We start from the raw sequence: 15,024 nt of genomic DNA, 5'->3' as shown, positions 1-15,024 counted from the left end.
ACTGTGTCACTGTACAGAGTCACTGTTCATTCAGGGTGAGGGTCACTCACTGTGTAACTGTACAGTCACTGTTTATTCAGCAGGGTGAGGATCACTCACTGTGTAACTGTACAGAGTCACTGTTTATTCAGGGTGAGGGATCACTCACTGTGTAACTGTACAGAGTCACTGTTTATTCAGGGTGAGGATCACTCACTGTGTAACTGTACAGAGTCACTGTTTATTCAGGGTGAGGATCACTCACTGTGTAACTGTATAGAGTCACTGTTTATTCAGGTTGAGGATCACTCACTGTGTAACTGTACAGAGTCACTGTTTATTCAGGGTGAGGATCACTCACTGTGTAACTGTACAGTCACTGTTTATTCAGGGTGAGGATCACTCACTGTGTAACTGTACAGTCACTGTTTATTCAGCAGGGTGAGGATCACTCACTGTGTAACTGTACAGAGTCACAGTTTATTCAGGGTGAGGATCACTCACTGTGTAACTGTACAGAGTCACTGTTTACTCAGCAGGGTGAGGGTCACTCACTGTGTTACTGTACAGAGTCACTGTTTATTTCAGGGTGAGGGTCACTCACTGTGTCACTGTACAGTCACTGTTTATTCAGCAGGGTGAGGATCACTCACTGTGTAACTGTACAGAGTCACTGTTTATTCAGCAGGGTGAGGATCACTCACTGTGTAACTGTACAGAGTCAGTGTTTATTCAGCAGGGTGAGGATCACTCACTGTGTAACTGTCCAGAGTCACTGTTTATTCAGCAGGGTGAGGATCACTCACTGTGTAACTGTACAGAGTCACTGTTTATTCAGGGTGAGGATCACTCACTGTGTAACTGTACAGAGTCACTGTTTATTCAGCAGGGTGAGGATCACTCACTGTGTAACTGTACAGAGTCACTGTTTATTCAGGGTGAGGATCACTCACTGTGTAACTGTACAGAGTCACTGTTTATTCAGGGTGAGGATCACTCACTGTGTAACTGTCCAGAGTCACTGTTTATTCAGCAGGGTGAGGATCACTCACTGTGTAACTGTACAGAGTCACTGTTTATTCAGGGTGAGGATCACTCACTGTGTAACTGTACAGAGTCACTGTTTATTCAGGGTGAGGATCACTCACTGTGTAACTGTACAGAGTCACTGTGTATTCAGCAGGGTGAGGATCACTCACTGTGTAACTGTACAGAGTCACTGTTTATTCAGAGTGAGGATCACTCACTGTGTAACTGTACAGAGTCACTGTTTATTCAGCAGGGTGAGGATCACTCACTGTGTAACTGTACAGTGTCACTGTTTATTCAGGGTGAGGATCACTCACTGTTACTGTACAGAGTCACTGTTTATTCAGCAGGGTGAGGATCACTCACTGTGTAACTGTACAGAGTCACTGTTTATTCAGCAGGGTGAGGATCACTCACTGTGTAACTGTACAGAGTCACTGTTTATTCAGGGTGAGAATCACTCACTGTGTAACTGTACAGAGTCACTGTTTATTCAGCAGGGTGAGGATCACTCACTGTGTAACTGTACAGTGTCACTGTTTATTCAGCAGGGTGAGGATCACTCACTGTGTAACTGTACAGAGTCACTGTTTATTCAGGGTGAGGATCACTCACTGTGTAACTGTACAGAGTCACTGTTTATTCAGCAGGGTGAGGATCACTCACTGTGTAACTGTACAGAGTCACTGTTTATTCAGGATGAGGATCACTCACTGTGTAACTGTACAGAGTCACTGTTTATTCAGGGTGAGGATCACTCACTGTGTAACTGTACAGAGTCACTGTTTATTCAGAGTGAGGATCACTCACTGTGTAACTGTACAGAGTCACTGTTTATTCAGCAGGGTGAGGATCACTCACTGTGTAACTGTACAGAGTCACTGTTTATTCAGGGTGAGGATCACTCACTGTGTAACTGTACAGAGTCACTGTTTATTCAGCAGGGTGAGGATCACTCACTGTGTAACTGTACAGAGTCACTGTTTATTCAGGGTGAGGATCTCTCACTGATCTGGAATCCTGTATCTCGGCTCTGGGCTGATTTCTCCTTCCTCTTCCCAGATCCCAAGAAGACGATGCTGACAGAGTTGGCCCTGACTGTGCAGGAATTTGATGAGTTTTGCATTGAGGAGGAGTGTGAGATAACGTTCTGCCTGAAGGAGCTGAGGGTAAGGAAGCCCGGGACCCGCACCCGGCCGCGTGCTCAGTTCCAATGGTACTCTGGCGGGTGGCTGCACCGATAGAGTGTTCCCCGCTTCCAATCTGTTTGTCCTTTTCCTCCGCAGGGCCTGTTGGGATTTGCTGAGTCCTCGGGGCTCCCTCTGACGGTCCACTTCAAGGGTCCCGGCAGGTATGTCCAGCAGCGGAAGTGTCCGCTCTCGCTCTCCTGGCGCTTGCCTTGCCTTTCAATCTTCGCCATCGTAGGTTCTCCACACCTCACTCCTCCTCGCTCCTCACTATCTCACCTCCCTGTCGCCATAGACCCTCCATTCATCTACCACTCCCTCCTTCACCCCCTCCCTCCGCTGCACCTTTCCTACGCCTCCCCTCCCCATTGAACCATGGAATTCTGACAGTACTGAAGGAGGCCATTCGGCCCATCGAGTCTGCACCGACCCACTTAAGCCCTCACTTCCACCCTATCCCCGTCACCCAATATCCCCTCTTAACCTTTTTTGGACACTAAGGGCAATTTATCACGGCCAATCCACCTAACCTGCACATCTTTGGACTACGGGAGGAAACCGGAGCACCCGGAGGAAACCCACGCAGACACGGGGAGAACGTGCAGACTCCGCACAGACAGTGACCCAGCGGGGAATCGAACTTGGGACCCTGGCGCTGCGAAGGAACTGTGCTATCCACTGTGCTACCGTGCCACCCCTCTCCTACGCACTCTTACTTCTTCCCCCTCTCCCTCTCCACCCTCCCTCCCCTCCTCCATCACTTCCCCCCCCCCTCCTCCCTCCGTCCCTTCTCCTCTCTCCCGTCCTCCATCTCCCTCTCCTCCCCCGTCCCTCTCTCCCCCTCCCTCTCTCCCTCCCTCCCCCTCTCCTCTCTCCCCCCCCCCCTTCTCCCCCTCCATTCCTCCCCTCCCTTGCTGTCGCGCTCTCCCTATCCAAAGTGATGGGCCTAGAACGATGCGTCATTTATGTGAGAGGCGGAGGCGAGGGGGGGTGGCGGGGGGGGGGGGTGGGGGGGTGTTTTATCTGGCGGTTTGGTCCGGGGGCGCAGCCGGGGGAGCGATGGGTGGGGCGAGACTGGGGCGGGGTTGGGGGGGAGGAGCCAGAGGGGCGGGGGAGGGCCGCGGGGGTGGTGGTGGGAGGGGGGGGCATTCCTCGGGACAATTTTAACACTACCTCTGACCTTTAACAGCCCAGCGATCTTCAGCCTGCAAGAGGCCGTTCTCGAGGTGAACTTCGTTCTGGCGACGCTGGCTGACGCCGACTCGCAGGCCTCACTGCAGGCCCCGGCCGCCAGGTACGTCTGAGCTCGGCAACTGTCAGTCACAGGGCGGAATGTGCTGGAAAAACCCCAGCTCCTCCGGCAGCCTCGAGGCCCCATTCAGCCCCTTCTCCAGCCCGTGACACAGGAACAGGAGGAGGCCCCATTCAGCCTCTTCTCCAGCCTGTTACACAGGAACAGGAGGAGGCCCCATTCAGCCCCTTCTCCAGACTGTTACAAAGGAACAGGAGGAGGCCCCATTCAGCCCCTTCTCCGGCCTGTTACACAGGAACAGGAGGAGGCCCCATTCAGCCCCTTCTCCAGACTGTTACAAAGGAACAGGAGGAGGCCCCATTCAGCCCCTTCTCCAGACTGTTACAAAGGAACAGGAAGAGGCCCCATTTAGCCCCTTCTCCAGACTGTTACAAAGGAACAGGAGGAGGCCCCATTCAGCCCCTTCTCCAGACTGTTACACAGGAACAGGAGGAGGCCCCATTCAGCCCCTTCTCCAGACTGTTACAAAGGAACAGGAGGAGGCCCCATTCAGCCCCTTCTCCAGACTGTTACAAAGGAACAGGAAGAGGCCCCATTTAGCCCCTTCTCCAGCCCGTTACACAGGAACAGGAGGAGGCCCCATTCAGCCCCTTCTCCGGCCTGTTACACAGGAACAGGAGGAGGCCCCATTCAGCCCCTTCTCCAGACTGTTACACAGGAATAGGAGGAGGCCCCATTCAGCTCCTTCTCCAGTCTGTTACCCAGGAACAGGAGGAGGCCCCATTCAGCCCCTTCTCCAGCCTGTTACACAGGAACAGGAGGCCCCATTCAGCCCCTTCGCCAGCCTGTTACACGGGAAGAGGAGGAGGCCCCATTCAGCCCCTTCTCCAGCCAGTTACACAGGAACAGGAGGAGGCCCCATTCAGCCCCTTTCCAGCCTGTTACACAGGAACAGGAGGACGCCCCATTCAGCCCCTTCTCCAGCCTGTTACACAGGAACAGGAGGAGGCCCCATTCAGCCCCTTCTCCAGCCTGTTGCACAGGAACAGGAGGAGGCCCCATTCAGCCCCTTCTACAGCCCGTTACACAAGAACAGGAGGAGGCCCCATTCAGCCCCTTCTCCAGCCTGTTACACAGGAACAGGAGGAGGCCCCATTCAGCCCCTTCTCCAGCCTGTTACACAGGAACAGGAAGAGGCCCCATTTAGCCCCTTCTCCAGCCCGTTACACAGGAACAGGAGGCCCCATTCAGCCCCTTCTCCAGCCTGTTACACAGGAACAGGAGTACCCATTCAGCCTCTTCTCCAGCCTGTTACACAGGAACAGGAGGTGGCCCCATTCAGCCCCTTCTCCAGCCTGTTACACAGGAACAGGAGGAGGCCCCATTCAGCCCCTTCCCCAGCCTGTTACCCAGGAACAGGAGGAGGCCCCATTCAGCCCCTTCTCCAGCCTGTTACACAGGAACAGGAGGAGGCCCCATTCAGCCCCTTCTCCAGCCCGTTACACAGGAACAGGAGGAGGCCCCATTCAGCCCCTTCTCCAGCCCGTTACACAGGAACAGGAGGAGGCCCCATTCAGCCCCTTCTCCAGCCTGTTACACAGGAACAGGAGGCCCCATTCAGCCCCTTCTCCAGCCTGTTACACGGGAAGAGGGGGAGGCCCCATTCAGCCGCTTCTCCAGCCAGTTACACAGGAACAGGAGGAGGCCCCATTCAGCCCCTTCTCCAGCCTGTTACACAGGAAGAGGAGGAGGCCCCATTCAGCCCCTTCTCCAGCCTGTTACACAGGAACAGGTGGAGGCCCCATTCAGTCCCTACTCCAGCCTGTTACACAGGAACAGGAGGAGGCCCCATTCAGCCCCCTCTCCAGCCCGTTACACAGCAACAGGAGGAGGCCCCATTCAGCCCCTTCACCAGCCTGTTACACAGGAACAGGAGGAGGCCCAATTAAGCCCCTTCTCCAGCCTGTGACACAGCAACAGGAGGAGGCCCCATTCAGCCCCTTCTCCAGCCAGTTACACAGGAACAGGAGGAGGCCCCATTCAGCCCCTTTCCAGCCTGTTACACAGGAACAGGAGGACGCCCCATTCAGCCCCTTCTCCAGCCCGTTACACAGGAACAGGAGGCCCCATTCAGCCCCTTCTCCAGCCCGTTACACAGGAACAGGAGGAGGCCCCATTCAGCCCCCTCTCCAGCCTGTTACACAGGAACAGGAGGCCCCATTCAGCCCCTTCTCCAGCCCGTTACACAGGAACAGGAGGTGGCCCCATTCAGCCCCTTCTCCAGCCTGTTACACAGGAACAGGAGGAGGCCCCATTCAGCCCCTTCCCCAGCCTGTTACCCAGGAACAGGAGGAGGCCCCATTCAGCCCCTTCTCCAGCCTGTTACACAGGAACAGGAGGCCCCATTCAGCCCCTTCTCCAGCCTGTTACACAGGAAGAGGGGGAGGCCCCATTCAGCCGCTTCTCCAGCCAGTTACACAGGAACAGGAGGAGGCCCCATTCAGCCCCTTCTCCAGCCTGTTACACAGGAACAGGAGGAGGCCCCATTCAGCCCCTTCTCCAGCCCGTTACACAGGAACAGGAGGAGGCCCCATTCAGCCCCTTCTCCAGCCTGTTACTCAGGAACAGGAGGAGGCCCCATTCAGCCCCTTCTCCAGCCTGTTACACAGGAACAGGAGGAGGCCCCATTCAGCCCCTTCACCAGCCTGTTACACAGGAACAGGAGGAGGCCCCATTCAGCCCCTTCTCCAGCCCGTTACACAGGAACAGGAGGAGGCCCCATTCAGCCCCTTCTCCAGCCTGTTACACAGGAACAGGAGGAGGCCCCATTCAGCCCCTTCCCCAGCCTGTTACACAGTAACAGAAGGAGGCCCCATTTAGTCCCATTCAGAGAGAGAGGGGACTGAGAGACACCAGTCAGTGTGCAGATATCTCCCTGAGAGAGAGAGGGGACTGAGAGACACCAGTCAGTGTACAGATATCTCCCTGAGAGAGAGGACTGAGAGACACCAGTCAGTGTACAGATATCTCCGTGAGATAGAGAGGGGACTGAGAGACACCAGTCAGTGTACAGATATCTCCCTGAGAGAGAGGACTGAGAGACACCAGTCAGTGTACAGATATCTCCCCGAGAGAGAGAGGGGACTGAGAGACACCAGTCAGTGTACAGATATCTCCCTGAGAGAGAGAGAGGACTGAGAGACACCAGTCAGTGTACAGATATCTCCCCGAGAGAGAGAGGGGACTGAGAGACACCAGTCAGTGTACAGATATCTCCCTGAGAGAGAGAGAGGACTGAGAGACACCAGTCAGTGTACAGATATCTCCCTGAGAGAGAGAGGGGACTGAGAGACACCAGTCAGTGTACAGATATCTCCCTGAGAGAGAGAGGGGACTGAGAGACACCAGTCAGTGTACAGATACCTCCCTGAGAGAGAGAGGGGACTGAGAGACACCAGTCAGTGTACAGATATTTCCCCGAGAGAGAGAGGGGACTGAGAGATGCCAGTCAGTGTACAGATATCTCCCTGAGAGAGAGGGGACTGAGAGATACCAGTCAGTGTACAGATATCTCCCTGAGAGAGAGAGGGGACTGAGAGACACCAGTCAGTGTACAGATATCTCCCTGAGAGAGGGGGGACTGAGAGACACCAGTCAGTGTACAGATATCTCCCTGAGAGAGAGAGAGGGGACTGAGAGATGCCAGTCAGTGTACAGACATCTCCCTGAGAGAGAGGGGACTGAGAGACACCAGTCAGTGTACAGATATCTCCCTGAGAGAGAGGGGACTGAGAGATACCAGTCAGTGTACAGATATCTCCCTGAGAGAGAGAGGGGACTGAGAGACACCAGTCAGTGTACAGATATCTCCCTGAGAGAGGGGGGACTGAGAGACACCAGTCAGTGTACAGATATCTCCCTGAGAGAGGGGGGACTGAGAGACACCAGTCAGTGTACAGATATCTCCCTGAGAGAGGGGACTGAGAGACACCAGTCAGTGTACAGATATCTCCCTGAGAGAGAGAGGGGACTGAGAGACACCAGTCAGTGTACAGATATCTCCCTGAGAGAGAGAGGACTGAGAGACACCAGTCAGTGTACAGACATCTCCCTGAGAGAGAGAGGGGACTGAGAGACACCAGTCAGTGCTCAGATATCTCCCTGAGAGAGAGAGGGGACAGAGCGACACCAGTCAGTGTACAGATATCTCCCTGAGAGAGAGGGGGGACTGAGAGACACCAGTAGGTGCACAGATATCTCCCTGAGAGAGAGAGGACTGAGAGACACCAGTCAGTGTACAGATATCTCCCTGAGAGAGAGGGGACTGAGAGATACCAGTCAGTGTACAGATATCTCCCTGAGAGAGAGAGGGGACTGAAAGACACCAGTCAGTGTACAGATATCTCCCTGAGAGAGGGGGGACTGAGAGACACCAGTCAGTGTACAGATATCTCCCTGAGAGAGAGAGAGGGGACTGAGAGACACCAGTCAGTGTACAGATATCTCCCTGAGAGAGGGGACTGAGAGACACCAGTCAGTGTACAGATATCTCCCTGAGAGAGAGGGGACTGAGAGACACCAGTCAGTGTACAGATATCTCCCTGAGAGAGAGAGGACTGAGAGACACCAGTCAGTGTACAGATATCTCCCTGAGAGAGAGAGAGAGGGGACTGAGAGACACCAGTCAGTGTACAGATATCTCCCTGAGAGAGAGGGGACTGAGAGACACCAGTCAGTGTACAGATATCTCCCTGAGAGAGAGGGGACTGAGAGACACTAGTCAGTGTACAGATATCTCCCTGAGAGAGAGGGGACTGAGAGACACCAGTCAGTGTACAGATATCTCCCTGAGAGAGAGGGGACTGAGAGACACCAGTCAGTGTACAGACATCTCCCTGAGAGAGAGAGGGGACTGAGAGACACCAGTCAGTGTACAGATATCTCCCTGAGAGAGAGAGGGGACTGAGAGACACCAGTCAGTGTACAGATATCTCCCTGAGAGAGAGAGGGGACTGAGAGTCACCAGTCAGTGTACAGATATCTCCCTGAGAGAGAGAGGGGACTGAGAGACACCAGTCAGTGTACAGATATCTCCCTGAGAGAGAGGGGGGACTGAGAGACACCAGTAGGTGCACAGATATCTCCCTGAGAGAGGGGAAAGAGTGACACCAGGCAGTGTACAGATATCTCCCTGAGAGAGAGGGGGGACTGAGAAACACCAGTCAGTGCACAGATATCTCCCTGAGAGAGAGGACTGAGAGACACCAGTCAGTGTACAGATATCTCCCTGAGAGAGAGAGGGGACTGAGAGACACTAGTCAGTGTACAGATATCTCCCTGAGAGAGAGAGAGGACTGAGAGACACCAGTCAGTGTACAGATATCTCCCTGAGAGAGAGAGGGGACTGAGAGACACCAGTCAGTGTACAGATATCTCCCTGAGAGAGAGAGGACTGAGAGACACCAGTCAGTGTACAGACATCTCCCTGAGAGAGAGAGGGGACTGAGAGACACCAGTCAGTGCTCAGATATCTCCCTGAGAGAGAGAGGGGACAGAGCGACACCAGTCAGTGTACAGATATCTCCCTGAGAGAGAGGGGGGACTGAGAGACACCAGTAGGTGTACAGATATCTCCCTGAGAGAGAGAGGGGACTGAGAGACACCAGTCAGTGTACAGATATCTCCCTGAGAGAGAGAGAGGACTGAGAGACACCAGTCAGTGTACAGATATCTCCCTGAGAGAGAGGGGACTGAGAGACACCAGTCAGTGTACAGATATCTCCCTGAGGGAGAGGGGACTGAGAGACACCAGTCAGTGTACAGATATCTCCCTGAGAGAGAGAAGGGGGACTGAGAGACACCAGTCAGTGTACAGATATCTCCCTGAGAGAGAGGGGACTGAGAGACACCAGTCGGTGTACAGATATCTCCCTGAGAGAGAGAGAGGGGACTGAGAGACACCAGTCGGTGTACAGCTGACGGTTTAGACAGTGCTACAGCTGCTTGCTGACAGTAACGCTGATCACTTTATGCTCAGGGATCACCCAGGGACCAATCGAATTGACGACGACTTCATGAGTGAGGAGATTGACTCTTATATGATCGCCATGGAGACCACGGCGATGGAGGAAATGCTGGCTGTTGGCAGTAAGGTCCCAGTGGAGGTCCCTGTTCGGAGTCCAACTTTCCCACTCGCTCACCTGGCTAAGCGGCCCCTTGCGGACGAGGAGGCGACGCAGGTTGAGGAGGAGGACGATCCAGAGATACCCGCAACTCCGCCTCACAAGAAGGTAATTGGCTGACGGAGCCCCGCACTGTCAGAGGGTCAGTACTGAGGGAGTGCCGCACTGTCAGAGGGTCAGTACTGAGGGAGTGCTGCACTGTCAGAGGGTCAGTACTGAGGGAGTACTGCACTGTCAGAGGGTCAGTACTGAGGGAGTGCCGCACTGTCAGAGGGTCAGTACTGAGGGAGTGCCGCACTGTCAGAGGGTCAGTACTGAGGGAGTGCCGCACTGTCAGAGGGTCAGTACTGAGGGAGTGCCGCACTGTAAGAGGGTCAGTACTGAGGGAGTGCCGCACTGTCAGAGGGTCAGTACTGAGGGAGAGCCGCACTGTCAGAGGGTCAGTACTGAGGGAGTGCCGCACTGTCAGAGGGTCAGTACTGAGGGAGAGCCGCACTGTCAGAGGGTCAGTACTGAGGGAGAGCCGCACTGTCAGAGGGTCAGTACTGAGGGAGAGCCGCACTGTCAGAGGGTCAGTACTGAGGGAGAGCCGCACTGTCAGAGGGTCAGTACTGAGGGAGAGCCGCACTGTCAGAGGGTCAGTACTGAGGGAGAGCCGCACTGTCAGAGGGTCAGTACTGAGGGAGTGCCGCACTGTCAGAGGGTCAGTACTGAGGGAGAGCCGCATTGTCAGAGGGTCAGTACTGAGGGAGAGCCGCACTGTCAGAGGATCCGTACTGAGGGAGTGCCGCACTGTCAGAGGGTCAGTACTGAGGGAGAGCCGCACTGTCAGAGGGTCAGTACTGAGGGAGTGCCGCACTGTCAGAGGGTCAGTACTGAGGGAGTGCTGCACTGTCAGAGAGTCAGTACTGAGGGGGTGCCGCACTGTCAGAGGGTCAGTACTGAGGGAGTGCCGTACTGTCAGAGGGTCAGTACTGAGGGAGTGCCGCACTGTCAGAGGGTCAGTACTGAGGGAGTGCCGCACTGTCAGAGGGTCAGTACTGAGGGAGTGCTGCACTGTCAGAGGGTCAGTACTGAGGGAGTGCTGCACTGTCAGGGAGTCAGTACTGAGGGAGTGCTGCACTGTTAGAGAGTCAGTACTGAGGGAGTGCTGCACTGTCAGAGGGTCAGTACTGAGGGAGCGCCGCACTGTCAGAGGGTCAGTACTGAGGGAGTGACGCACTGTCAGAGAGTCAGTACTGAGGGAGTGCTGCACTGTCAGAGGGTCAGTACTGAGGGAGCGCCGCACTGTCAGAGGGTCAGTACTGAGGGAGTGACGCACTGTCAGAGAGTCAGTACTGAGGGAGTGCCGCACTGTCAGAGGGTCAGTACTGAGGGAGTGCTGCACTGTCAGAGGGTCAGTACTGAGGGAGTGCTGCACTGTCAGAGGGTCAGTACTGAGGGAGTGCCGCACTGTCAGAGGGTCAGTACTGAGGGAGTGCTGTACTGTCAGAGGGTCAGTATTGAGGGAGTGCCGCACTGTCAGAGGGTCAGTACTGAGGGAGTGCCGCACTGTCAGAGTGTCAGTACTGAGGGAGCGCTGCACTGTCAGAGGGTCAGTACTGAGGGAGTGCCGCACTGTCAGAGGGTCAGTACTGAGGGAGTGCTGCACTGTCAGTGGGTCAGTACTGAGGGAGTGCCGCACTGTCAGAGGGTCAGTACTGAGGGAGAGCCGCACTGTCAGAGGATCCGTACTGAGGGAGTGCCGCACTGTCAGAGGGTCAGTACTGAGGGTGTGCCGCATTGTCAGAGGGTCAGTACTGAGGGAGAGCCGCACTGTCAGAGGGTCAGTACTGAGGGAGTGCCGCACTGTCAGAGGGTCAGTACTGAGGGAGTGCCGCACTGTCAGAGAGTCAGTACTGAGGGGGTGCCGCACTGTCAGAGGGTCAGTACTGAGGGAGTGCCGCACTGTCAGAGGGTCAGTACTGAGGGAGTGCCGCACTGTCAGAGGGTCAGTACTGAGGGAGTGCCGCACTGTCAGAGGGTCAGTACTGAGGGAGTGCTGCACTGTCAGAGGGTCAGTACTGAGGGAGTGCTGCACTGTCAGGGAGTCAGTACTGAGGGAGTGCTGCACTGTCAGAGAGTCAGTACTGAGGGAGTGCTGCACTGTCAGAGGGTCAGTACTGAGGGAGCGCCGCACTGTCAGAGGGTCAGTACTGAGGGAGTGACGCACAGTCAGAGAGTCAGTACTGAGGGAGTGCTGCACTGTCAGAGGGTCAGTACTGAGGGAGCGCCGCACTGTCAGAGGGTCAGTACTGAGGGAGTGACGCACTGTCAGAGAGTCAGTACTGAGGGAGTGCCGCACTGTCAGAGGGTCAGTACTGAGGGAGTGCTGCACTGTCAGAGGGTCAGTACTGAGGGAGTGCTGCACTGTCAGAGGGTCAGTACTGAGGGAGTGCCGCACTGTCAGAGGGTCAGTACTGAGGGAGTGCTGCACTGTCAGAGGGTCAGTACTGAGGGAGTGCCGCACTGTCAGAGGGTCAGTACTGAGGGAGTGCTGCACTGTCAGTGGGTCAGTACTGAGGGAGTGCCGCACTGTCAGAGGGTCAATACTGAGGGAGTGCTGCACTGTCAGAGGGTCAGTACTGAGGGAGTGCCGCACTGTCAGAGGGTCAGTACTGAGGGAGTGCTGCACTGTCAGAGGGTCAGTCCTGAGGGAGTGCTGCACTGTCAGAGGGTCAGTACTGAGGGAGTGCCGCACTGTCAGAGGGTCAGTACTGAGGGAGTGCCGCACTGTCAGAGGGTCAGTCCTGAGGGAGTGCTGCACTGTCAGAGGGTCAGTCCTGAGGGAGTGCTGCACTGTCAGAGGGTCAGTACTGAGGGAGTGCTGCACTGTCAGAGGGTCAGTACTGAGGGAGTGCCGCACTGTCAGAGGGTCAGTACTGAGGGAGTGCCGCACTGTCAGAGGGTCAGTACTGAGGGAGCGCTGCACTGTCAGAGGGTCAGTCCTGAGGGAGTGCTGCACTGTCAGAGGGTCAGTACTGAGGGAGTGCTGCACTGTCAGAGGGTCAGTACTGAGGGAGTGCCGCACTGTCAGAGGGTCAGTACTGAGGGAGCGCTGCACTGTCAGAGGGTCAGTCCTGAGGGAGTGCAGCACTGTCAGAGGGTCAGTACTGAGGGAGTGCTGCACTGTCAGAGGGTAAGTACTGAGGAAGTGCCGCACTGTCAGAGGGTCAGTACTGAGGGAATGCCGCACTGTCAGAGCGTCAGTACTGAGGGAGTGCTGCACTGTCAGAGTGTCAGTACTGAGGGAGTGCCGCACTGTCAGAGGGTCAGTACTGAGGGAGTGCCGCACTGTCAGAGGGTCAGTACTGAGGGAGTGCCGCACTGTCAGAGGGTCAGTACTGAGGGAGTGCTGCACTGTCAGAGGGTCAGTACTGAGGGAGTGCTGCACTGTCAGAGGGTCAGTACTGAGGGAGTGCTGCATTGTCAGAGGGTCAGTACTGAGGGAGTGCCGCACTGTCAGAGGGTCAGTACTGAGGGAGTGCTGCACTGTCAGAGGGTCAGTACTGAGGGAGTGCTGCACTGTCACAGGGTCAGTACAGGGGGAGTGCCGCACTGTCAGAGGGTCAGTACTGAGGGAGTGCTGCACTGTCAGAGGGTCAGTACTGAGGGAGTGCTGCACTGTCAGAGGGTCAGTACTGAGGGAGTGCTGCACTGTCAGAGGGTCAGTACTGAGGGAGTGCTGCACTGTCAGAGGGTCAGTACTGAGGGAGATTCAATAGGGACTCTCGAAAGTATGGTTTGTAGAGAGAGATGAAGGGGAAACATTTACACCGATACGGGGAAGAGGTAGTTTGGGATTAGTTCGATCGATATCTCAATGAGCTGTGTGTGAGTGCGTGAGTCCGATTCACGCTCTGTATCATTCTGGGGGAGCTCGCAGTTTGTGAGGAGCGCGGGGACTGTGTGGCCGTCAGAAAAAATATATTAATTCGATGCGTATTTTTCCCAATCTCTCCACCGACTTCCCCCGCTCCCCCCCCTCCTCTCTCCCCGACACCCCCTCCTCTCCCCGACATCCCCTCCTCTCCCCGACACCCCCTCCTCTCCCCGACACCCCCTCCTCTCCCCGACACCCCCTCCTCTCTCCCCGACACCCCCTCCTCTCTCCCCGACACCCCCTCCTCTCCCCGACACCCCCTACTCTCCCCGACAACCCCTCCTCTCCCCGACAACCCCTCCTCTCCCCGACACCCCCTCCTCTCCCCGACACCCCCTCCTCTCTCCCCGACACCCCCTCCTCTCTCCCCGACACCCCCTCCTCTCCCCGACACCCCCTCCTCTCCCCGACACCCCCTCCTCTCTCCCCGACACCCCCTCCTCTCTCCCCGACACCCCCTCCTCTCTCCCCGACACCCCCTCCTCTCCCCGACACCCCCTCCTCTCTCCCCGACACCCCCTCCTCTCTCCCCGACACCCCCTCCTCTCTCCCCGACACCCCCTCCTCTCCCCGACACCCCCTCCTCTCCCCGACACCCCCTCCTCTCCCCGACACCCCCTCCTCTCCTTCCCTCCTCCCCGTCCCCCCCACTCCAGCAGTTCCGCTCGCTGTTCTTCGGCTCGCTGATGTCCCGCCCGGAAGCAGCCCGGACGTCGAACCCTGGCCACGAGGTGCTGGTGGAGGCGAGCGACAGCGACGGAGAGGTGTGAAGGGGGGGACGGTGGTTGTGCGGGCTGGGCCCCGTCCCGTCGGGCCCCAGGGCAGAGCAGCGGCCGACGGGAGCGGGAGGGTGGCTCGCTGAGACGCGGGGCTTGTGCCAGAGACTGTTGATATCGACAATAAAACATGATGGAAACGCAGAAAGGCTTGATGGAAAATCCCTCTTACTGCTTCTCTGTTCCCCCTCAGTGCGTCCCGCTGCTCACCCCCGCCCGTCACCGGGTGGGGCCTGGGGCGCCGCATGGTCTCCTCAATCTTCGGGAGTTTTGGTCAGCTCTTTGACTACGTGGGGCATTTTACGCAAGCCGAAATGCAGCTCACCGCACTGACCCACGCACGTACAGCGAATTGTGGACCTTTCTATCCACCAACCTCTTAACAGACTGCACACTCTGGGGCGCCTCTTAAACTGGGACAGTGGTCTATCGTAGCTTCAATAAACCCCACTGGCTTATCCTGTTTTTCCGAGTGTAGAAATTGGACTTCGGTCCCGGCTCTGGGTCACTGTCCGTGCGGCGTTTGCACATTCTCCCCGTGTCTGCGTGGGTTTCGCCCCCACAGCCCAAAGATGTGCCGGGGAGGTGGATTGGCCGCGCCGAATTGCCCCTTAATTGGAAAAAATGAATTGGGTACTCTAAATGCAAAGAAGAAAAGAGCCGGACTTTACTTAAGCTGCCAACACTGCGACAAAAC

General features: G+C 56.2%; 1 protein-coding gene across 1 annotated transcript in view; it reads left to right on the top strand.

The window, feature by feature from the left end:
• Positions 1-14,475, top strand: part of LOC140406813 (cell cycle checkpoint control protein RAD9A-like) — a 54,743-nt gene extending 40,268 nt beyond the window's left edge. Inside the window, 5 exon segments of the mRNA XM_072494715.1 lie at positions 2,071-2,177; positions 2,295-2,359; positions 3,385-3,489; positions 9,485-9,737; positions 14,208-14,475. Coding sequence (XP_072350816.1) covers positions 2,071-2,177; positions 2,295-2,359; positions 3,385-3,489; positions 9,485-9,737; positions 14,208-14,321 — 644 coding nt within the window. The 3' untranslated portion in view covers positions 14,322-14,475.
• Positions 14,476-15,024: the final 549 nt, after the last annotated feature.

Source organism: Scyliorhinus torazame, unplaced genomic scaffold (assembly GCF_047496885.1).
Source record: "Scyliorhinus torazame isolate Kashiwa2021f unplaced genomic scaffold, sScyTor2.1 scaffold_887, whole genome shotgun sequence".
Taxonomy (NCBI): Eukaryota; Metazoa; Chordata; class Chondrichthyes; order Carcharhiniformes; family Scyliorhinidae; genus Scyliorhinus; species Scyliorhinus torazame.
Note: the sequence above shows the minus strand (reverse complement) of the source record. Positions and strands in the feature narration are given on the sequence as shown.